The 25481-nt window shown below is 46.8% G+C and overlaps 1 protein-coding gene across 1 annotated transcript in view; it reads right to left on the reverse strand.

Moving 5' to 3' along the window:
- Nucleotides 1-25481, reverse strand: part of ZFC3H1 (zinc finger C3H1-type containing) — a 1590362-nt gene that overhangs the window by 931340 nt on the left and 633541 nt on the right. Inside the window, exons 15-16 of the mRNA XM_069628251.1 lie at nucleotides 10630-11181; nucleotides 10129-10238 (exon numbers count right to left, since the gene is read on the reverse strand). Coding sequence (XP_069484352.1) covers nucleotides 10129-10238; nucleotides 10630-11181 — 662 coding nt within the window. The remainder of the gene's footprint in view (nucleotides 1-10128; nucleotides 10239-10629; nucleotides 11182-25481) is intronic.

Consider the following 25481-nt stretch of genomic DNA (forward strand, 5'->3'; position numbering starts at 1 on the left):
CTTTTACGGTAAGTAATGCATTGTCTTCTGATGTTTGTTAATCTGCTTAGAATCACATGCTGTGCATAGACTAGCGAGCAGTACCTGGAGTTGGCGGTGGGTTATGAGAAGGAACAGTAGAGAAAATATGTCTTAATACTGCCTGTCCCACCTGGGAATCAGATCTAGAGTGTGCATCTAGACAGTAGTGTTTTGTAAAGGTGTGCACAGAACTCCAGGTTGCCGCTTTGCAGATGGACTCAAGGGGAACATTTGCAATGAATGCTATGGGTCCCCAGTGCCTCGAGTAGAATGTGCTCTTGGCTTGAAGGGTAGTTCTCTCTTAGCAAGAGCGAAACAGAGTGATGCATTGAACAATCCATCTAGATATAGTGGATTTTGAAACTGCATCTCCTTCTCTTCCTGCTGCCACCGAGACAAAGAACCGATTAGTCTTTCTCAGTGGTCTGGTTCTTTCCATGTAGAACATCACAGCTCTGCGCACATCAAGTGTATGCAGACTTTTTTCTCCCGAATTGGAAGGGTTTTGAAAGAACTTTGGTAGTTCTACTGACTGGTTTACATGGAATTTTGAGATGAATTTCGGTGCAAACCTTGGGTGTGTGCGTAGAACCACTTTTTCTCTGTGAACTGTTACAAAGGGGCCTAGAACAGAAAGAGTCTGTAGTTCACTTACTCTCCTAATGGAGGTGATAGCTATTACGAAAGCAGGCTTAAGAGTGAGGTCCTTAAGAGTTGCTCTGTGCATGGGTTCAAAGGGTGAGCCCATGAGTCTGGTAAGTACCACATTCAGGTCCCAGCCGGGAGCTGGGTTTGCTATCGGAGGGTGTATTCTCTTTACTCCCTCCATGAAGACCTTGATAACTGGGACTTTCCACCACGACACTTTAAGCTGGGAAGTGGTGTATGCAGAAAGTGCCGCTAGGTGGACTTTAATGGAATTGAACACTAGACCCGAGTCCAGTAAATGGGTCAGGTACAGGACAATGTGCGTGGGGGAGCAGTCAACTGGGTTGATGCTTCTTCCTCTACACCAGATGACAAATCTCTTCCATTTGCTAGAAAACAGTGACAAGTGTTAGGCTTTCTAGCCTCCCTGAGGATGTCCATGCATCTCTGCGGGAGTTGCAAGTGTCTAAATTCTATGATCTCAGGAGCCAGGCTGCTAAGTTCATGGTCTGAGGGCATGGATGCAGTGTCCTGCCCTTGTCCTGTGACAGCATGTTGTGCGGGCAGGGAAGTTTCACTGGGGGAGATAGAGACATCTCCATCAAGTGAGCGAACCATGGCTGCCGGGCCCACATAGGGGCCCCTAGTATCATGGTAACTTGTTCCTGGTGCATCTTGTGCACAATCTTGTTGAGAAGGGGAGTCGGGGGGAAAGTCGTAAGCAAATTTCCCTGACCATGTAATCGATAGACCGTTCACCTTGGATTGGTTCTGGGGGTAGCTGGAGACGTAATCTTGGCATTGTGAGTTCTCCAGAGTTGCAAACAGGTCTATTTCTGGGAATCCCCATTGTGTGAAGACGTCAAAGACGATGTCTTCGTGCAACTGCCATTCCTACTCTGAGGGCAGAGGGACGTCTCTGCTGAGTTCGTCTGCTAGCAGATTGAGTTCCCCTGGTACATGTTGCGACAGTAGGAACATGTTGTGTTTGAGAGCCCACTTCCAGATATTCTGGGACAGCTTGGACAGTCCTGGAGAGTGGGTGCCCCCTTGCTTGTTGAGGTAGTACATGGCGGTGGTGCTGTTCGTAAACCAACACTGTCTTGCCTTGTAGGTGTTCCTGGAAGGCTTTTAGTGCCTTGAACACGGCCAGTAGCTCCAGTAGGTTTATTTGCTTGGATGCCACGCTCGGAGTCCACACTCCATGAGCAGTCTGATGGGATAGGTGAGCCCGCCCCATCCTTGCAGGGATGAGTCTGTGGTTAGAGTGGCTTCCCACTGCGGGTGTGGCAAAGGGTTTCCCTCTTACCAGGTTTTCCTTTGTCCACCACCGTAGCGAGAGAACCAAGGCCTGCAAGTCCACCACTAGATCGTCCCATTGTCCGCTGGCCTGACACCACTGGCTGTTGAGCCACTCTTGCATTGGGCGCATGCGCAGGCGCGCGTGAGCTACCAAATAAATACATGACGCCATCATTCCTAGCAAGCGCATCGCTTTGCGCACCGTCACCTCTCGACCTGCCACATATTGGGGGATCTGAAACAGCATGTTTTGGACCCTCTCCTTGGAGGGGAAGACGAGGCCGTCCTTTGTTCGAATTAGAGCCCCTATGAATTGCTTGGTCTGGCTGGGGTCTAAGCTGGACTTCTTCTCGTTGATGGAGAAGCCCAGTTGGAACAAAAGGTCTACAGTCTTTTGGGTATTGAAGAAGCATGCTTTGTAAGAATCCCCTGTTATGAGCCAATCGTCGAGGTAAGGGTATACTGGGAAGGACAACCTGAACAGGTGGGCCGCTGCCACTGCCAGTACTTTCGTGAATACCCTCGGTGCAGATGCTATGCCGAAGGGTAGCACTCTGAACCGGTAGTGTTTGCCCTCTATCATGAACCTGAGGTATTTTCTGTGCGCCGGCAACATTAAAAAATGAAAGTATGCATCTTTCATGTCCAGTGTTGTCATGTAATCCCCCTGTGCTAGCAGTGGGATCACTTCCTGTAAGGTTACCATACGAAACTTTTGGGGCTTGACAAACTTGTTCGCTGAGCGCAGATCTAATACAGGGCGCATGGTTAGATCCTTTTTGGGTACAAGGAAGTACACTGAAAAAATACCTTCCGTTAACTGAGATAGAGGCACAACCTCTTATAGCCCCTTTTTCCAGTAGCTGGTCCACTTCTTGGAGAAGGGTGGCGAGGTGTTCTGGTGTCATGAGTCGTCCCCTCGGGGGTCTGTATGTTGGGGAACTGTTGAATTATATACAGTAGCCGCGGGCTATGGTGAATAGTACCCAGGGGTCTGAAGTTATTCCCTCCCATGCTGGAAGAAAGGATGTTAACCGGCGATGCATGGGAGGGGACCTGAATCTTTGCGTCACTTGGTGTTGTTGGTGGCTTGGGAGCCTCTAGGGGTGGAACCCCAACCTCTCCCCTTGCCACGGGGTTGACCTCTTTGATTGTACTGGCCACTATTACTTTGGTAGTTGTTGGCAGAATATTGAAGTTGTTGATTCTGTTGCTGGCGTTGGCCACGAAAAGAACGCTTGTTGCCAAATCCCCGCCTGTTAGGTGGCTTTGAGATTTGGTCCAAGGTCTTTATGGTATCAAATTCTTTTTTTGCATTTTCCAGTGCGTCGTCCACTGACTTTCCAAAGAGGTTAGACTCTTCAATAGGCTTGTTAATGAGCGCCGCTTGCGTTTCCGCCTTAAACCCGAAATTGCGAAGCCAGACGTGGCGCTTCAGCAGAATTCCCTGTACCAAAGAGCGGCCAGCTGTTTCTGCTGCATCGAGGGTGAGGGTATTCTTAACAATGCTTTGGTTGACCAGAGACCCTTCATTAACTGTAGCCAGCAATCGAGTTTTTAGGGGTTCAGGGACTTCCTCGATGTCCTGCTTAAGCTTTCCCCATTGCGCATCAGCGTAGCTTGCCAGCAATGTGTTATTATTGGCAATCCTAGTTGAGAACGCTGCCGAGGTGGTAATTCTTTTGGCTAGGGCATAAAGCTTTTTCCCCTCTTTATCTGGGGGTGCCTCGCTAGTAGACAGTGGAACCCCAGCCCTTTTCCTAGTGTTAGTCACCACTAAGGAGTCCGGGATTGAGTGACCCTTAATACATATAGTGGGTCTGATTGAGAGGGTGAGAACAATTTTTCGATTCTTGATTAACCCCTCTGCAGGGGTGGCCAGTGAAGGGTTGATTTGTCTCTTAACAGAGGCGAGTATTGCAATTGTTTGGCTGGTGGGGGTTTTTTCTTTGATAATCCTTTCCATGAAGTCAGTGTCTGGGGTGACCTCCCCAGTTTCGACCTCAAAATGTGCTGGTGCCTTCCTCAGCAGCGCATTAAAGGTGGGCTGATCGTCAACAGGCAAAGGGTTCCTGACTGGTGTGGTCTGAGGAGACCTGATGTCTATAATGTCTGGCTCTGTAGACCCTGATGGTGACTGCCAGGGATTTGGGTCACCCTCACCTGGGTCTTCCTCGTACCCTTCCTCACCTATGTTAGTGTCCTCATGGAAGCCTTCTCCCTCTTGTTGGTTATCATCATTAATGAACTACTCTGCTTCCTGGAAGTGAGTGTCCTCTTCAGTGATGTCTTAAGAGTTCATATCCTCCTGAAAGGGGTTGTAGAACAACTTCGGGTATTTAGCTCTTGGACTTTCTAGGAGTACCTCCCTAGGTCTTTTAGGTGTCCTATTTTCTGTAATGGCCATGAATCTGTCCAACTTGTCCATACAGGACTGGAACTTCTCTAAGGTCCACTGAGGTAGGCCAGAGCGGTCTGGGAGTGAAAAAGGAGTTTCTTCTCCTTGTATTTGCCTAGATCTGTCCCATAGTGTCGAAGATAAGGTGCCTTCACCTTCTGAGAAGTGTTCTGGCAGGCTAGGGCTTTCTGTCGACAGTGGGAGCTGTCCCAGCCTACTTTCCGGCGCCTTCGGCGTTTCTTTGGCCTTGTGCGCGGTTTTCGGTGTGTCACTTGTCGCCGTCTCTGGCCGTCCCTAGAAGATATACGCGCGAGGCTTTCGGCGATCATTCTCTCTGCCGAGGGATTGCTCGCCGTAGCGCTAGGTACCGTCGAGTCTTTACTGGCAACGTGCGCACTCTTACGAGGCGCGTCGCCGCCTGAGGGTTTGGGGTTAGCGCCCTTATTTCCAGAGTGCCCTGTCGCGGAAGCAGTGGTGGGGAGAGCTGGCGACCCTTACGGTCGGCGGAAGACGCAGGTGGGCCCGGCGCCTCCGTTGGCGCTATGGCTGCCTTAGTCTTCGACGAATGCGTGCCGTGGGGTATGTGTTTATGAGATTTCTTGTGTGCGTCCTTGTTGCCGGGGTGTTCATCCCCATAAGCTGGGCGTGAGCCGGGCTTGCCGGGGACGGACGAAGAGGAGCGAGAACGCTCCCTCAAGAGGTCTACAACCTCCGTTACAGGGGCCGTGCAATCACTGTCCTCGTAACATTCGGCGGCGGCAGCAGCGGGCGAGGAATCTGACCTAGACATGGCGTAGGCCGTCCACCTTTTGACCCTGCGGTCCTTTATCGTTTTGGGCTTAAGTAACTTACAGGCCGCACAGCCGTCCTCTTTGTGATGGAGGGGTAAGCAACAGTTGCACCGTTTGGGCTTGTCCTTCCAGGTATATTTGCCTTTGCAAAGTGGGTAAAACCTAAAGGGCGTCCTCTCCATAGCTAAGGGCAAGAAGTGTGATTACGACCTCGAAAGAGAGGGAGGGGAAGAGAAAGGCATTCTCGGAGTGAAAAGAAAAGATCACACAACCCCACTCTCCCTACTGTGCAAGGCCGGCGAGGCCAGGCCACGTGTTCGGCGACGCCGAAGGATCTCCTCCGCTCGTCCTTCCGTCGAAGAACTTGCTCGGCGGAGAAACAGCTTGCAGCTTCGTCGAGGGAGGGATCTATGTGTTAGATATTAATAATAATAAACAACCAAGGGTCGAAGAAATGATTTTGCAATGTCTCTCGAGGAGCTCCGCATAGAGGTGACCAATAACTGGGCGGAAAAAAAAACAATCTGAGGGACCTCGACGCGTGAGGGATTGTGGGTACAACGCACGTCACTATAGGGATAGTGTTACAGACACGCCTTGTCGACATCCCCTTTTCGACTACGAAAAACAAAATGCAATACTCCGCAGTGACCACTGGATATCGGAATATGCACAGCATGTGATTCTAAGCAGATTAACAAACATCTGAAATCACTATACATAATTTACAAAGGAAATAGTCTACATGAGACAGACAAGAAGTTGCAGCAGGTGAGAGGAGTAGGCCGATGCTAGAAGGGCTGTGGTGTGGTGAGCAGGTTTCAGTGCTGGTTGAAAAGCCAGTCTTTAGTTTTGGACTTGAATGCGTTAAAGGATTCCTCAGATCTGATGGAAATGGGGAGAGCATTCCAAAGCTTGGAGGCAAGGACAGGGAAGCTTGTGCCCCCCCCCCCCCCCACTTTTTGAAGTTTGTACCTAGGGATCGATAAACAGTAGGTATGGGCAGATCTTTGAGACCGGATAAGCGCGTGGCGTGACAACCAACTGCAGAGGTACGGGGGGGCATTGTTGGCCAAGCATTTGTGCGTGAGGGCGAGTGATTTCAGTGTAAATATCTGTTTGACGGGTAGCCACTGTAGGTTGATTCTGGATTCAGAGATGTGGTTACGAGGGATGGTTAAGGCGGCTCTGATAGCGTTGTTCTGGGTGATTTGTAGTTTATTCCGGTTCTCTTGCCTAGTTCCTAAGTAAATGGCGCTGCCATAGTCAATTTTAGACATAATGAGGGTTCTGGCTAGTGTGACGCTGTTCGGAGTAGTCAGAAATGGCCTGCAGGCTGCGATGAGTTTGCATGTATATACAGAAGCTGATCTGACTGCATTTGTTTGTCGAGATAAGGATAAGGTGGCGTCAAGGTAAAAGCCTAAGGTTTTTGTGTCTTTCGAGTCTTGGATGGTGTTGCCATCAATGATAAATGACTGGTAGGATGGCTCAAGTTTGCTAAGGCGTTGCGTCGTGCCTAAGATGAGGAGCTCTGTCTTGTAATCATTGAGACATAGCTGATGTTGGGCCATCCAAGCTTGGATGATCAGGTAGATGTCATTTTGGGCCTTGGTATCAACTATGTAGTCTCCGGTGATGGGAATGAGTATCTGGGTGTCGTCGGCATAGTTTGTATAGGAGACATACAGATAGTCAAGTACATCAAAGAGCTGTTTAGTAAGAAAGGTGGGGCTGTTGGTCTCACCTAATAAAATGTAAAATGGACCCAAAGATCCTTTCTACCCTTGGGAACTGTACTTCTCACAAGTTTAGCCAGAGAAAGTTAAAAGGGGAGCCCAAGGGCAACCCAGCAACAATAGACAGTATGTGCCAAAAGTTGTCAGAGGATACAATTTAAAAGATTCTATGGAGAGTCTTAAAAATGACATCCATAAAAAGAGTAAAAGATTCTCAGTGTGGAAAAAGATTCCCACACAGGGATCCAAGGAAAAATAATCCACAAGTAAAAGCAAAAGGTTATGGGGTTGACACAGGTCAGGAAGATTTATCATTAAATATGAAAATTTTACCCAACAGCCTTGGGCCTGCAAACCGGGTTGCTGTGTCCTACAATGCACAAGGGTATAATCTCCTTGAAACTGAAACTGATAGAGACGCCAGATTGCGCCTCCTACAAGCAGATATGCCTCATTAATATTGAAAAGCAAATATACTTCAAATTATTAGCTGACAGGTTGCTCCCTTTTCTCCTGGCGTGTGCATTCAGATCAGCTGGCTTTATTCCAGGCCACTCCACGGCCCTTAATTTACAGAGACTGTTTGGGTGCTAGCCCATATTGCTCCCTCAATACAAGCGATGGGAGCACTTTAAGACATGGAGAAGGCCTTTGACTGTTGCTTGAGACTGTTTGCAGTTCTCAAGAAGGTGGGGGTGCCTCAGTAGTACCTGTAATGCGTTAAGGTCCTATACTCCAGGGAGACAGAGGATTGGACTTTTCTGCAGACATTCAGCAGCTTTTGAGTTGGGGCGCGTGACATGTCAGGGATGGCCATTGTCTCAGTTCTTAACGATAGCCATGGAAACACTGGCGGTGCGTTTGAGAGCACTGCACAGCCATCGGGGGTAAGCTTTGGGTGGGGTCCAGGCACTGATTTCACTATATGCAGACAATGTTCTCCTTTACATCAAGGAACCCGGTAATAATTTGCAACCTCTTTCGCAGGAGTGCAAAAATAAAGCAGGAGATTGAAGCATTTGGCGAAGTAGCGGGTCTACAGGTCAAATTGTCTACGACGATCCTGTTCCCTCCGAATGAGGTCACGCTACAGTCCCCAAGCACTGAGCGGTTTTGCTGGGAGCAAATCAACAAAGTATTTGGGTATATAAGTCAGTGGAAACCATTCCCAATTACTTGGGGACAATCACAGGACTTATCTGGAGAAGAATTCGGAGTAAAATGGACCGGCGGTGTTATACTCCCCATCTCCATCATGGAGAAGGGGGCGATTTTAAAATTTTCATCCTTCCTAAATTATTGCATCATTTTCTTAATGTCCTGGGGTGGCCGGGCTCCCAATTCTTTGCACAACTGAAATCATTAGTGATTAAATTGGTCTGTAACCCGAAGACGGCGAGAATTAAATGAGATGCTTAGAGGGGCATGGGAACAAGGGGACCTTATTGCACCAGATTTGGAACTATATCACCTTGCGGCACAGGTGTCATTTGTTAAATACTGGATGCCGGGCTCCAAGGATTTCCCTCTTGTCAGGATAGAAAGGTCGGCTTATCGATACTCGCTATAAGGCACACCGATTACCAGGGAGATTAATGATAAGTGCACTTTTGACCCTGCAGCGTGCATGGTACATGCATGGCAGAGGCTGTGCCAGTGGTTGCAGGTGTCTCTTCCGTATATCCCTGAACTTATGGTCTGGGATATTCAATGTTTGGGCCCCGATGAGTGATGGTTGCCTTAAGATGGAGTGTTCTTGCTTCAGAGTTAATAGGTTTGACATCTACGTTGATGGGCGGTTTGTCTCTTGGGAGAAAGTTAGGGCCAAACTAGGTGATGCGTTTGGACTGGCATTTCAGTTTTTTCGGATCTGAGGCATTTCGGGTTTGGTCGTCATCCTTTACCTCTGAGCCGCAGGCCTTTCCCCTTTTGAAGTACTTGGTTAATTGATTTATTTATAGGGCGCTTTACACCAAGGCACTGTACAGTGGAACAACATAATACAAGAATATAACAAAACAGTGGGAGCAAAAGTATGCAAAAAGGGTGGTGTCAACAATCTATCAGATGGCCCTGCGTTCAGCTCCGAGGGCAGCACAAGCCTGCAGGCCACAGTGGGCAGCAGATATTGGCTCAGATCTCGGAGACAAAGTAGCAATACATGTGCTCATACACAAGGAAGGTGGCAAATAACTACCTGTTTAAGCTAATTTAAGGTTCTTTATACGGCTTATTTGTCTCGAGTGGTCCAAAAGCAATTTGATTGCTCTTGTGAGGGGCTGTACCCCAGGTGTAAATGTGATAATGCTGTAGTTGTGCACATCGTGAGGTGCTTCCCGTCTCGGATGTCCTTTTGGCTGCAGCTGACAAATGCCCGGGCGACTGCGATCACAAAGTGCTTCAGGATATGCTATGTTTGGAGGGCGGCCGGGATTGCTAAAGGGAGGAGGAAATGACTATGTATGCTACAGCTGAAATGTTGCATCATGATGTTCTGGACCAGGCCTGTCGCCCCAACAGCGGAAAAGTGGTTGAAAGACTTGGCGTGGTGCTGTGATGTCGAACAGGAATACTGCAAAATGCAGTCTGCCAGCACTAGGCCCAGGGATGTGTAGGACCCGGTGCATTACTATTTAGAGGCTAGGGATGCCGCGAGGAAGGATGCAGCAGCGGATGAAGTAGTGAATGACGACTAAGGATACACACCTTCAGTAAACTGGTGCGATTGGTACCGGATTGAGGGAGTGAGAAACTATTGTCTGACAATTCTAACAGAAGTAATAATTAGACCCAGGGGACAGGTGCACCTACTGCATTCATCCTCACGGGCTGGGGGTGGCGTGTGAACTATGTCTGCAGGAGCGGGAGGAGTGTGATCTGTCAATATTGGTGGTTTGTTTCCAACCTGAACAGGGCCTAGTAGATCAGGGCATGCTTTCTGTTTCTTGAGTCCGCTGCTTTCACACTACCTGCATGTAAATCTGTCCCGTTTACCCTTTATAGTGGGTTTCTTTCTCTTTTATTAATGACTGTGCTCCTGGAATATTTACACATGACCTGAACCTGTATATAAATAAAGTTTAAAAAAAAGACAATTTGCCAATTATCCATCTTTGCCAAAAGCGTGCTAAAACTACAGTTTCCTACTGTGTTCTACATCTCAACATTTACCTTACAAATGTTAGTTTATCAGTAAAAAAACATTGGTTAGAAATAAAATATTTCATACCTGTAAGATTTAAAAACTAGAAGAGGGCTGTGGTACGGTCCAAAAGGAAAAGGTTTAATTTCAGTGTGTTTGGTATGTGCTGTAACAGTATCCACATTTAGAGAAATTTCCTGGAAAGCAGAAAGATAATGTCAAACCTCACATTGGGTACTTCATAAGACCATAGCACATGTATAAAGGACAGAAAATTAAAGTCTTAAGGCATCTGCAAGTGCAGTAACAATAACACAGCACTGCTGATGGTTATATTGGACAAAACGATAGAAGCAATGAGGCAATGCATAATGTGAAAGCAGCTTTAGTCAAGATGCACAGATCAAGGTTTCCTGGTCACTAACAGCCGAGTTGAAGTTAATTTATAAAGTAGAATCATACAACTAGGAGTGACCTCCAGGAACGTATTTCTTATAACATTTAATAACTATAAAAATCACATAGGTGAATAAAGTCCAGATTCAAGAAATGCAGTAAGTCTTTAAGAAGAAATTGAGGTACGCTTACCTTTCCACACAAATGTTTGTCCTGCGGTGGCACAGTGAAGGCAAGATTTTTAATAAGTAACTCTCTTAGACTCTCTGCTTTAGCATGAAGTTTCTTCAGCTCATCAATTTTCAAACCATGGAAAAGCTCAGGTACATCTACTGCCTTTTTAGCTGGCTTGCTAATAGATTCTTTGCTGGGAGCTGTGTCTGTATGTTTAAGATTGGGCTTGGTGAAGGAATTGGACTCTCGAAAAGACCTCCTTCGCTCTCTGGTAGAGGTGGAAAGGATTTCATCATCCATGTCATTTTCTTCAGTATCTAGCGTGATCTTGTCTTGCGTCAAGTCATGAAGGGAGGGCTGTGGCAGCACAAATGAAGGCTCCTCTAGTGCTGGATTTTCCACTGGAAGCTCTTTAATTTTCAGAGCATGAGCCTCTTTCAGTTTTTGAATTTTCAGGGCATACTCAAACTCCAATTTCTGCAACCGTTTTTTCTCCAAAGCAATTAATTCGGCTGAATGTTTTTTTGGACTCGAAGCAGGCGAGTGATCAAATTTGAATATTTTATTTGGCTACAAACACAAAGAAACATTACTTTGTATCTCTCAAATGTGCAAAGCTGATTTTGAAGCAAAGATGTATTCATATATCACAGAAACTGGACTTAAACACCCCCGCTACAAAAGTTCTTAGCAGGTCTACCAGAGCATGGCATATCAAAGCTTTACAATTGCATATTGATTCATTAAAAAAAGAAAGTGAGGGTTCTACATACAGACAGAGACAAGATATGTTCCACTATGCACCCACTGTTAAGATGGATTTCTAAACTCTGGCCTGGTTGACAGCTTTTAGGAGGCCACGCTAGTTCTAATGAAAAGGGGGAACTCCGGAGGTTCAGTCAAACCAATCACAGGAGCATGGAGAGTGGTCTACGCTTAGTTTCAGGAGGCGCAGGTGTTTAGTAAGATTTAATTTTTATGCTAAAACGCCCTCACCTGTGATACCTGCAGACCTTTTTGGTGGACATGTGGATTATGTTTCCTAGTTCCAGAGTGGTAACCTTTTTGCCAGGTCACTTTCGTTTATTCTTTTTATAGGTGTCATTTTGTAAACGCTCCATAGTGCATATTTGAAAGTATCCTTTTGGACAACTTTTTGTGCATCTACATTTTATTTTTGCAGGAGACGACCCTTTCTGTGCTGTGCTCCCGATTCGCCATTTGGGCTTCCTTTTTATTTTCTCTGGCTGTCCTGGGTAAACTACTGTTCCCAAGGGTAAAGAGGGATTTTCATCCCCATTACATTTTATTTTGTGACACCAGGAAACCATACCTTATGTGGAGTGCTGGGGAGATGCATGGTATCCCCTTTCTCACTGCACCTGTACCATTTGTTAGAGATCAGCTTACTATTATGGCTTGTGGCAGTGGGCATACCCTTTATGACTTGTCACAGGCTCCAGTACCTGGTAACGGGAAATGGGGGTGTAGTCTGAAACTGCAGCCTTTTGTCATTTGACATGTCTGCCTGGAACCAGTTCCAACTGGGAGGCTGGCTCCCCCCTTCAACCCAACCACCTCCCCGACCCCCCCCCCCCCCCGCCCAAGTTAGAATGGTGCTGGCTTCATGATTGGCTGGGTTCCTGGATAAATGTCAGATTCTGGAAGCTGAAGAGGTAGTCGACCACTGGAGCTGAATCCGAAGATGAAGATGAAGAGACACCAGCTATACCAATACCAGGGGACCTATAGCCTGAGTGCAGTGCAATGACTTGCGAAGTTCGAACCTCGCCTGCAACCCCCTCCGCCCACCACTGTCCTCCAGAAGCAAGATGTGTGTTCTTTAAGTCCACTCACTAGAGTGCTGGATGAGATGCGATGAGAATCTGATCAGTGGTGAACGTTCTTCATAAGACAACTGCAAAAGGGTGACAAAATTACAGAGCCATTAGAAGCACTGAAGAATCCTTTGTTGGAAGCCTTTTCTGCTGACTGCTGCTGCAAGTTCCCTTCCAGTGTAGATTCTTCAGTCACACCAACCAAGAATCCAGAGACCGAGTCCTGTGCTACTGCATCCTGAAGTCATCCGACCCCAAGCTATTCTTCTCTGCTGGGGTAATGTGTTGGCTTGGGTAATATTTACCTAAAGTCCTGTGTAAATACTGTGTAGCTTTGGGGGTAATATTTTGAGACTTCGCCCTATACTATTCTTCCAGGCCTAACTCGCGAACGCATTTAAGGGAGCCTTCATCGCTGGACCCTTTCTGCCAACTCTGAAGTCTGCACTTGTTGGAAGAGAAATCCTCTGGAACTCTTGACTTTCCTGCATCTGTTCTTATCCTGACCCTGCCTAAAGTTGGCCACTAGGCCACTAGTGTTGCCACCTTTGCCACTGAGAGCACTCATACTCCAAGAATAGGGAAGGACTTCTAAGGTTGGGGGCCTTTACCTTGAAATATAACAAGTGTTCTTACTTGTAAAGGAGTTGGTTTGGCAACTGTATCTCTAACAGGATAAGTTACAAACGTTTTTGCTTACCTGTGAATTAGTTCAGTATATGAGGTTATTTTACCTTCCTGTGAATTGTGCTGCACTCTTCTAAAAAGTAGCAGTTGGGTTCACCACCTTATTTCTAGCATAGTATAATTGTATAATTTCACCAACTAGGTTTTACCTATATTGAATATCTGTGTGCTGTTCTAAATAGTGCAATGTAAGGATTTGCTTACCTAAAACTGCTTTAGTGCACTTCTAAAAACGTCTACTTTGGGTTTTGCTTACCTGGAACTTGCCTTGGCTCAGTGTTCCACTGGTCGGAACAGCAACATTGGTATAACTAATAGTTTATTGCCAAATGGGTTTTGCTCACCTTCTATAACTTAAGGTTATCCTAAATGTATTTCTGAGTTCATACCGATCATAGATGTGTGTTCTATTCTGAAAAGTATACAAGTTCAGTTACTCACCTTTGAACGGTGTACTGAAAAGTTATCTAATTGTAACTATCAAGTCAGAATAAATTACATAACTGTTTTGTTCTTGCTACTGAATAACACTGAAAGTTATGACCATTAGCATATACAGCCCTTGAATTATGTATGTAACCTAAAAGTAACTAATGTAGTTGTACACCCCATAGGTAGCTGTTGGCCATTCTAAATGAGTTACATTAGGTTTGACTCACCTTGTATTACTGATGTTCCTCTAAATAAGGTTTATGCTTTTGTTTGCATTCCATAAGCATTGTGTTGGTTTTTTGTATTGTGTTGAATAGTACTTACTTCCCCAAGAGTTCTCCGTCTATTTGTATTTACAATAAACCTTCATTTTTATAATACATCTGGGTGTGTTTCTTTTGACCCATATGTATCCTTTAAGTTCGTTGTTAATTGGTATAATCAACTCTATTGGTATAGATGTGAAGGAGACAAACAAGTTACTCTCTTACTTGGTACCGTTCTTCGATGGGATGGTCCGACGACGTATTCCACATCTATGACAGTAATCACCACAGCTGTGCTGCTTCGGAAAATCTTTCGGCATCTGCGCCCTGCGTTGATGACGTCGATACGCCTTCTTCGAGGACCTCCTCCGACGGCCGACGTCACCAGATGTTATAAGTAGGATGCACGACGCCCTTAGCCTCAGTTGTAGTTTTTTCCCAGAATGTGTGGCACCAAACTACTGCCAGTATGACCACAGAAAGCCTAGCGGAAACGTAAGCTGCAATCGCATAAGGAATTCTGTAGCGAGGAAGGCAGGGAGGGAGCGATATGGACTACGTCGTCGGACCATCCCATCGAAAGAACGTTACCAGGTAAGAGTAACTTGTTCTTCGAGGGGATTGAGTCCTCCGATGTATTCAATATCTATGACAGACTCCCAAAGCAGTACCAACGTAAGGAGGTGGGAAAAGAATTTAGAATATAGAAATTTAGAATGCCCAATCAAATTGCAGAGTAAAGGACTGCCTTGCCAAAGGCCAGATCCTGCCCACAGATATAATCGAGGGAGTAATGATGTACAAAAGTATGGACCGAAGCCCAGGTGGCTGCATCACAGATGATAAGAATAGGAACACCCCTCTGCAGGGCAGTAGAGGCAGCCATCCCCCTGGTAGAATGGGCAAGCAAGCCTACCAGAGGGTCCTTACCCGCCAAGCGGTAACATTCAGATATTGCCAGGATAATCCATCGAGACAAAGTCTGCTTAGTAACAGCTTGTCCCAAACACCTTCCAGGGTAACCAATAAAGAGTTGTTCGTCCACTCTGACCCGGGACATGCGTGAAATATAAAAGCTTAAAGCTCTCCTAGGATCCAGCCTATGGAGCCTTTCCTCTTTACCAGGATGCCGAGGAGAATAAAATGCCGGAAGAATAACCTTGTGGCCTAAATGAAATTCCGACACCACCTTCGGAAGAAAGGAAGAACGAACTCTAAGGACAACCCTGTCCTTAGGAAACACAGTGAAGGGTGGCTTAACTGAAAGTGCCTGTAACTCACTCAGCGAGCAGAAGTGACCACAACTAAAAACACAGTTTTAAGGGTTAACAGTCTCAAAGGACAAGAATGCAGAGACTCAAAGGGAGCACCCATTAGAAACTTGAGAACAAAGTTCAGATCCCAACCGGGCATCTGGAACAGTGACGGAGGGAATACATTAGTGAGCCCTTTGAGAAACTGAGAAATTAAAGGAATTTTAAAATAAGAACACTCCTCAGATGAGCGCTTAAATATAGACAGCGCCACCAGGTAACCTTTGATGGTACCCACTTGCAGGCCCTTGTGGGCCACAGAAAGCAAAAAAGACAGAACCATGGGGATGTCACATGCAAAAGGATCCACATTCTGAACTCTGCACCAGTCGCAGAACTTACGCCAACGGCAACAGTACAGAGACTTTGTTGCTGGCCTTCGGGCCGAAAGCAACACCTCCCTCACGTCTTCAGGGAGGTCCCAATCCTTATACCTCAACCTTTCAGAAGCCAAGCGTGAAGGTTGAGGTATCTGACCTCTGGATGGAGAACTTGACCTCCCTCCCGTGAGAGCAGTTTGTCTCGGTAGGGAAGACGACGTTGAGGGCAGATGGACAAATCGAGAAGGTCCGGGTACCACGTCCTCCTGGCCCATGCCGGAGCAATGAGGATCATCCGGGAACCAAACCTCCATAACCTCTGCAGTACTTGCGGGATGACAGGAACTGGAGGAAACGCGTACAGCAGTGGGAATGACCACTCCACCACGAACGCGTCTCCTAAGGCTCTTCTTGGAGGAAATTGCCGTGAGCAGAACCTTTCGCACTTCCGGGTTGACACTGGAGGCGAAGAGATCCACTTGAAGGGTCCCCTAAAGGGCAAAGATCTCCAGGAGAATCTCCTGAGCCAACTCCCACTCGTGAGAGATTGCGCTCTGCCTGCTCACAGCGTCCGCCGTCTCATTTTCGTCTCCGGCCAGAAAAATTGCCGAGACCAGAGCTGGATCGCCACCCTGCACAGAGGAAGTGATCCTGCCCCCCCCCCATTTTTGTTGAGGTAGTGCATGGCCACTGTGTTGTCCGTCAGGTTCAGGACATTCTTTCCTCGCAGAGTCGGCAGAAAAGCCTTCAGGGCAAGCCTGACGGCCCTCAGCTCCAACAGATTGATATGGAGTCTGGACTCCGACGGAGACCAACGACCGCTGTCAACTCGTTGGCATTAGCTCCCCATCCCATGAGGGATGCGTCTGTCACGATCGTCACCTCCGGCCAGGGTAGCCAAAACGGAGCGCCCTAATCAGATTACTTTTGACGGCCCACCACAGAAGGTCCTGGGCGACCGAGGGCGGCATCTGAACGGGGTCCGACATCCTGCCGGAGGACTGAGACCACTGGAGCTTGAGTGCCCATTGCAAAGATCTTATCCGCAACCTGGCCTCTGGCACCAGAAGAATGCAGGATGCCATGAGGCCGAGCAATCTCAAGACCTCGAACGCAGGGAGACTCTGGGCATGTTGAAACTTGTGCACCATCTGCTGAATGTGATGAGCCCTCACCTGGAGAGGAAAACACTGCCTGAGGGACGTGTCGAGCACTGCTCCGATGTACTGGAGCCTCTGAGTTGGCGTCAAGTAGGACTTCTTTGAATTGAGGGAGAAGCCCAGCTTGTTGAGGGAGTGGCAGGTGACGAACAGATGATCCAGGACTTGCTCAGGAGAGCGCGCCCTGATAAACCAATCGTCCAGGTAGGGGTAGACTTGAATCTCCCCCTTTCCTGAGATGCGCTGTCACATGAGCTTGGAGAAGACCCTCGGGAGGAGGTCAATCCGAACAGCAGGACCCGAAACATACTGAGTCGACAACCGCAAACCTCAGGTACTGAAATCAAAAAATAAGGGGAATACCATCCCTTGCTCCTCTCCGCTACAGGCACCAGTTCTATGGCGCCTTTCTCCAGCATGGATAGGATTTCCTGCGCAAGGAGCGGATCCGGACTCCTCAAAGAAAGATCCCCTGGTGGATTGTCATGAGGCCTCTGCCGAAAGGGAAGACAGTAACCATGGGCTATGATCTCCAGAACCCACACATCTGAAGTAATGGCACGCCATTCTACAAGATGCTGCGCCAGCCTTCCCCCAACCGGCGAACCATCGGACATGGCCTCATGACTGAGCTGAAGCGGCTGCGGCGTTGCCCGAAGGCAAAGAGGCAACTGCCCAAGCGGCCTTGGCACCTCGAGTACCTTGTTTTCCACATCTGGCACTCCTACGGTGGCCCCTTTGACTAGCAGCTCCTCTCGCTTTACTAAAGGATGAGTAATAACGAAAAGAACCTCCCCTCCATTGCTGTCCCCTAGGACGGAAAGCGGAGGTTGTCTAATGCAGCGCTCAATGACTTTGCTACAGCTTTTGAGGTGTGCAACCTCTCAAGACTCTCGTCAGCCTTGCTGCAAAAAAGATTGACACCGTCAAAAGGGCATGTTGAGGAGCCGGGCTTGCACATCAGGAGCAAAACCTGACTTCTGCAACCACGCAAACCTGCGTATTACGGGGCTTGCCGCCATGGACCGGCTGACGCAATCTGCCATGTCCAGACCCGACTGAACAGCCTCACACATGGCATCCTTGCCATCCTGTATCATAGCAAGAAAACCATCCCGTTCGTCCCTTTTGGGAATATGTTCAGCCGCTAAGGAAACAGTTCCACAGAGTGTGTGTGAAACATGACCAGGCACATACGGAGTTGGCCGCCTGAAGAGCCCTACCCCCTGAAGAAAACACTTTCTACGCCCAACCATCAAAACGCTTATCGTCCCTATCAGGAGGGATGATAGGATACGACGCCTGCTTTGCTGGGGCGTATGACGGTTTTGTGCATCTCCTCAACTTCCCATAATATTACTGAGAAAAAAAACCTGCCACTGTGGATTGTTCAATTGTATACTCTGAGCTTATTGAATTTGTCCACTGTGAACCCGTTCCAGATTAAGGGATTACCCACGTGGTTTGATAACACACTAATTGGATGGGTAACCTGATGGAGATCCCTATTAATTTCAGCATCAGTTTCAAGCATGATCACTTTGCACTTGTTCCTTTACCATCAAATTAGTACATTGAAATGCCAAGGAGTTTGAAGCAAATATATCATCTATACATGAGTAGGGACCATTTCAACAAGTAATATTTGGTGGATATCCGCAGCCATAGTCCCATTTAGTTTAGGAATATCCCACTCATCCCAAAAATCTCGCCATGCGTTCCTTCTTGCCAATGAGCATTTTTTAAAGGCCTGTCGCCAGGATCAATTCTTCTTCCAAGAGACAGCAGCAATTAAATCTCCCCCCCCACCAACCTCCCTGCCCCCCACCCCGTGCCCCACCGCCAGAACTAGACCAGCAGTACAAACGTTGGCTTAAACAAGAGGATGGTAATCCAGCAGGATGCAGCAACGATGTTGAGCATTTTAAAGAACCGACACTAGGGATTTCAGAGAGGAGCAAAAATAATTCTTCAACTGAATCTCCGATTCATGCAAATCAGATTTCAGAAAAGATTTGGTTGGCTTTTTATAGTAAAGTCTATTTTGATTTTATTTTTTTAAACCTTTTGTTAGGCAAGATGGTGTGGAGTATCCTATGAAAGACTACATCAACCTTGACCTCCTGGCAATAGGAACCCAACCTTTGGTATTTGTCTGTTCTACACAGGTTGGTAGTGTGGCGGAGCAGCCAGGTGTTGGGAAAAGTTTGTATGCAGTATACCTTGGGACCACTAGACAACTAGGATTACAGGTGTAAGCAAAACCAACCTTTGGTAGAAGTCTGTATTACACAGTTTTGTGATAGCGCTGCTGAGCAGTCAGGCTTATCTCAAGAGGGAATGTGAGCTGTAAGGATGTTACACAGAGGTCTATAATTACAAGTATTCAAATAGACTCTTATGCGCAAGGTTTCTTGGTAAAACACTTATACATTTATTTCACAGTCAGTTATAAAACATTCACTAGAAGGAGGCAATCTATATCACAAAAATATACTTCAGTACTGCACAATATCAGATTTTGAGGCATTTAAATTACTTTGAAGGAGGAGCAAAATGGCATTCAGAGCATTTGAAGTAGGAGGAAAAAGGCATACATTAATAAAACGAATATTACAGCTACTCAGTGCTAATAGTTTGAGTTCGCCAGAGGAGTTGATAAAATGCAATAGGTTAGGCCAAAGTCAATGGGCTAAAGTTTCGTATACGATAAAGTAGTTCTGGAAGTTAAATGGAAACATATTTGCCACAGTTCTCAGAAGTAGTTCATAAAAGAAAGATTCATATGTTGGGTCACAAGCTGACTAGGCCTGCAAGTTGCCAAAGTTTCAAGCACTTTCGCAGTGAGAGGCAAGTTCTTTCGGGATTTCACAGTACCTTACAATGAAGAAAAAGATGCAGCTGAAGACGACCCTTCCTGGCAGTTCCTGCAGATCCGCTGGTACTGAGCCCAAGTCATGGGGACAAGAGGGAGGATGTCGGGGGACTCCTGCACTGCACTGGGACTGATCAAAAAGCTGGCAAAGGCAAATCTACAACTCCGGTAGCTGTAGTCAAGCACACAAAGTGGTGTCCTTCTCCCTGGCTATTCCGTTTCCTGCAGCACTCTAAGGAAAATACAACTAGCTCAGAGAATAGTTTCCAGGTGGCTTACGAGTTGATTGGTCACACCAACTCAAAGGGTGAAGTCGTCCTTGAAGGGCTTCTGACGCGATGAACTTGGCGATTCAGACCTGCAGCAGGGCTTCACTGGGAAAACCAACTGTCCAGGAATTTGGAAAAACTAGTAATGTCAATTTCATTTTACTTTCTGTGGGAAACAGTAGTTTATTCCAGAGAAGGTATTTAAACCTTGGGACAGCCGAAAAGGATTCCCTATGTCACTGTAACGAGGGTGCTGTGTGACACATATGGAAATATGATGCCTATGTTGTCTAAAACGCCACAATCAAAGAACACGAGAGTAAAACACGTCAAAATACATCAGTGTGGGGAAAAAAAGGCTCACGCACTCTCCAGGTAAAAAAAATCAAGTCCTCAAAATCCAGCAAAGTAGCTTGGGGTCTCTAAGGTGAAGGGAATTAGCACATGTATAAGAATTCTCCCCAACACCAGGCGTATCTCAAGAGGGGTCCATGTGAGCAGTAGGGTAGTAACACAGATTTTTCACAGCGACAGTTATTCAACTAAACACTTAGGTTTCTTGATTAAACAATTATTAATTTAACAGTTATATAAGCCTTATTCAGAAGGAAGCAAAACATACAACTATTTTAATACACTTCAAAACACACTTTCTCTAAATCAGATGAACAAGTTACTTACCAAACTGGTAACGTTCTTTCGATGGGATATTCCTCCGACGTATTCCTCATCTTTGATAATCCATTCAGCTTGCTGTGGCCTCGGAAATTTTTTCCAGTAGAGAGCGCTGCGCATTAACGTCCCTCGAGTCGGTGTCCCTCGACAGCCTCCGTATCGGCGCTGACATCAAGAAGACAAATATACTCCCGCAGCATCCGTTGCTCAGTTCCGTTTTGAAGTTTAGTTTTGCATGAATTTGGTTAATAACCTTGAAGGAGCGTAAGCTGCAACTACAAGGGAACATTTTTATTGCGGGGACGGATGGGAGGGGCGATAAGGAATACGTCAGAGGAACATCCCATCGAAAGACCGTTACCAGTTTGGTAAGTAGCTTGTTCTTGGAAGGGATTGTGTCCTCCGACATATTCCTCATCTTTGATAGACTCCCATAGGAGTAGTATATAGAGGAGGCGGGAGTAAAATGAAATTTTTCCCTTTAAAGATGTACAGAATGCAACACAGCTATTCCAAATTTCGTCTCCTGGCTAGAGGAGGAATCAATGCTGTAAAATGTGGTAAAAGTGTGCGGACGACCATGTGGCAGCCACGCATGTCCTTAATTGGAACTCCTCTTTGGAGAGCTGAAGAGGCTGCGATACCCCTGGTTGAAAGAGCCCTAAGATGTTGAGGGGGCTCTTTTCCTGCCAATTTATAGCATTCTAGAATAGTTAAAATAATCCATCTTAAAATGGTTCGTTTTGTAATTGGCAAACCTAATTTGTGCCCTGCAAATAATTGGCACGCTTGTCTGATTCTTGCAAGTCTGCTAATGTAAAAGCTTAAGGCACGCCTTGGATCCAGCCCGTGTAATCTCTGCCTCTTTCTATGAATGGGGAGGAGGATAGAACAAGGGTAAAGTTATTTTCTGAGTAAAGTGGAATTCTGAGACCACCTTTGGGAGAAAATTGGGCTTCACTTATAAAACAACCTTATCTTTATGAATGATTGTATGAGGAGGTTTGCAAGATAAAGCTTGTAATTCGCTCACTCTTCAGGCAGAAGTTAAAGCCACTAGAAAAACTTAAGAGTGAGAAACCTTAATGAACAGGAATGAAGAGGTTCGAATGGAGTACCAATTAGCAATTTCAAGACTAGGTTTCAGTCCAACAATGGAACTTGAAAAGGTGTTGGGGGATAAACATTAGTGAATCCTTTCAGAAATTGAATTACTAAAGGTAATTCAAAATATGAAGGCTCCTCAGCAGTACGCTTAAAGATTGACAGCGCTGCGAAGTGGCCCTTGATCGTATCAACTTGAAGACCTGAATTTGCAAAGTAAAGCAAGAAAGTTAACACCATGAGTGTATTTCATGAAAAGGGTTCAATATTCTTTTCTCTACACCAGCTGCAAAATTTGTTCCAACGGCAGCGGCATAAAGTCTTTGTTGCTGGCCTTCTGGCTGAAAGCAACGCCTCCATGACGCCATCCGGGAGATCCCAATCCTTGCTTCTCAGCCTTTCAGAAACCAGGCGTGAAGGTTGAGGGTTCCGATATCCGTATGGAGAACCTGACCTCCCCTTCTGCGAGAGAAGATCCTCTTTGCGGAAGACGAATCGGAGAACAGATTGACATGTCTCGAAGTACCACGTTCTCCTGGCCCAATCCGGGGCAATTAGGATCATGGATTTCCGGAATCTTCTCAACCTCCTGATCATTTGAGGAATGACTGGGACTGGAGGAAATGCGTACAGAAGTGGATACTCCCAGTCCAGTACGAACGCGTCCCCTAGAGCTCCTCTCGGGGGAAATTCCCTTGAGCAATACTGATCGCACTCCCTGTTTATACTGGTGGCGAACAGATCCACTTGAGGGGTTCCCCAAAGGGCAAAGATCTCTTGAAGGACTTCATGATCTAGTTCCCAATCGTGGGAGACTGTTCTGCCTGCTCAGAGCATCTGCCGTCAAGTTCTTCTCTACGGCTACGTGAACTGCTGATAGAGGGATTCCTTCTTGAATTGCCCAAAACCAGAGCTGCATTGCCTCTCTGCACAGTGGCAGTGACCCTACGCCGCCTCTTTTGAGGTAGTGCATGGCCACTGTGTAGTCCGTCATTATCAGGAAATGTTTTCCCTGTACTGATGGCAGGAAAGCTTTCAGCGCTAGTCTGATCGCTCTCAGCTCCAATAGGTTGATGTGTAGTCTGGACTCCGATGGAGACTAACGACCGCTGATGGTCAAGTAGTTGGCATGGGCTCCCCACCCTGTCAGTGAAGCATCCATGACTACCGTTATCTCCGGCCATGGTTGCAAAAACTGTTCTCCTTTTAAGATGTTAGGAGATCTGACATTCTTCCTGATAATTGGGACCACTGGGTTCTTAGTGCCCACTGGAGAGGTCTCATTCTCAGGCGAGGGACTGGCACTAGGAAGATGCCAAGAGGCCGAGCAACCTCACGAAGTCGAAGGCTGGTAGACGTTGGGCATTTTGAAACCTGGTGACCATCTGTAGAATATCTTGAGCCCTCACTTCTGGTGGTGAGGCGTTTCCCAGGGATGTGTCCAGGACTGCTCCAATGAATTGGAGTCTCTGTGATGGTATCATCTTTGACTTCTTTAAGTTGAGGGAGAAGCCCAGCTTGTGAAGTAAGTGGCAAACATAATCTAGATGGATCTGAGCTTGCCGTTCTTCCCCTTCTGGGAGACAGTCAGCCGCAGATGAAGCACAACCCCAAAGTGTGTGGCTGAATCTTGCTAGCGTGCAAGTGGCGTTGATAGATTTAAGCGCCATACTACATGCCGAAAAGACTTTTTGACATGGCGTCAAATCTTTTATCATCTGTCTTGTGGAATAGTGGGGTATGCCGACTTACTGTTTGATGAAGTCGTTGCCTGCACAACTAAACGCTCTGGAGTTGGATGTTTGCTTAGATATTCGGGATCTGAAGCTGATACTCTGTATTTAGCAGAGAGTTTTTTATTTACTGCAGGGATAACTTCAGGAGTCTCCCAATTTGCAGATATTTTCCTTTGCAGAGCAGCATGAAAAGGGACGGCGGAAACCTGTTGGGGTCCTTTATCTAATATATCAGTAAAGTCATCTTGCTGAAAAGAAGGTGCTGGTGTAGTCCACCCCATAAATTCAATTATTCTAGCCATTAGAGCCCTATAAAGGTATCTCAGAATGCTCTCCAGGTTCTTGGTTTAGCAAACTCTACTTCTGGAGATGTATCTATACCACTTGCCTCATGTAGAGACTCCTGTAGGTCTTTTAACCTATTTTCTTCAGAGATTAATTCGTCTGGAATGGGGACTGTAGTCCTTTGTAGACCAAAAGGTCTCATTGTCAGAGTCCACCCCTTCTTCATATATGGAGGACAAGGCTCTAAAGTAATCAGACCTAGGATATGGAGTAAAACCCGTTGTAGAGAAGGAGCCAAATTTGATGTTACTGCCTGAGAAAACATTGTGGTTGTCGACATGGACGTTGTAGGCTTCGACAATCCTGTAAAAGGCGTCAGAAAAGGCCTCGAACTCGAGAGGATCAGAATCCTACTCAGCGTCGTCGAGATTGTCGTTGGCACTCTCGACGTCCTGGTCAGGGCTTTCAACACCTCTGGTGTCTGACGTAGAGGCAGTTCTAGACTTCTCCTTCATCAGAGTCGACGACGGCATCGAAGAGGCAGATTTATGCGTTGAAGGTCCCTTCAACAATGGCGTTGATGACGCAAATTTGTGTGTCAAAGGAATCTTCGACGACGGCGTCATTGACGCAGTCTTATTGCCTTTACTCGAGGGTTCATGACTGTAAAGACTGGTAGGGGTGACTGTACTTCCGCTCTCTATATATGGTAGAGGAGAGGCACAGAGGACCCCAGCCAAGATTCTCTATTATTGGTACGTGGTCGAGCAATCAAGGCCTATTGTTATTATTTACATTTATAAAGCGCTCACACAGCCCGCAGGCATCGAGGCGTTGTTACAGGAATTGTTTTTTTTTTTAGTTGCGTATTTATAACGCGCTTAAACACTCAGAGGTTTTTAAGCGCGGACCCGGGGATCGAACCTGTTGTTGCTTCGTGTCGTCTTGCTTCCAGGACGCGCACGCTGCCACTGAGCTATCCACCAGGGACTAGCTGCTCAGGAGGTGATGCAGGCTGGTTCTTAAGTACAGTGTAGTCCCTGAACCCCACAAAGGAATGTCCACACACTGTATTAATGAAAACACAGTCTTTATATAATTAATATTCAATGGTATGTACACAATCACAATAACGCACTTTGTACTTGGAAGTCAATAATGATAAATATATACAATTCTAAAGTGGTACCACTAGTGTTATCGAATCTCATTAAAGTGCATCAACTGTACGGTTAAATGTCATACAGATTAATAACGAGGAAACCAGCAATAGAGATAGGCAGGAACGTAAGATGGTTGGAACAATAGGCAGAACACTGACTCCTATCGCTAGGCGCAGTTCTGAGTGGAGATCCCCCCCCCCACCTGGGCAACCTGTAAATAAAGATATATAGCACAAGCCCAGTCCATATAATGTTCGATAGTCTTACTTCTTCCTGTTAAGGTTTTACCCACCCCCCCCAATGTACCTGGTGGAGTAGAGTTCTCCGACGATGCACCGACCGATCCTTCTGAAGTGCCTCCCTTTCAGGCGGGAGCCACGGAACGTCGAGAGGTGTCGGTGATGCTTGGCGTTCGGTGTCAGGGAATCGACGGCCCTTCTTGAGTACCCTCCCTTTAAGGCGGGAGTCACGGGTCGAACGTCTGACGGTGAACAGGGCGAACTACAGCAAGGAAGTGACAACTTCGTTCCTAGCGGTGCTCGTCGACGACAGAGCGTTGGCGTCCTGCAAGAAAGAGGCGTGCGGGGCACCTCGGTGACAATAGTTCTGGACCGCAAAGAGATGAAGAACTGTGGCCCAGCAAGGGCATCGAGTCGTCAGCGTCTCTGCGGTCTGTAGGTAGCCAGAAATCCACCGGTGGATGCTCCTCGGCGCGTCGAAGGTCAGGCCTTCTCCAGCGGGAGACAA

The sequence above is a fragment of the Ambystoma mexicanum genome, chromosome 12 (assembly GCF_040938575.1).
Source record: "Ambystoma mexicanum isolate Mex_15411 chromosome 12, UKY_AmexF1_1, whole genome shotgun sequence".
Classification (NCBI taxonomy): domain Eukaryota; kingdom Metazoa; phylum Chordata; class Amphibia; order Caudata; family Ambystomatidae; genus Ambystoma; species Ambystoma mexicanum.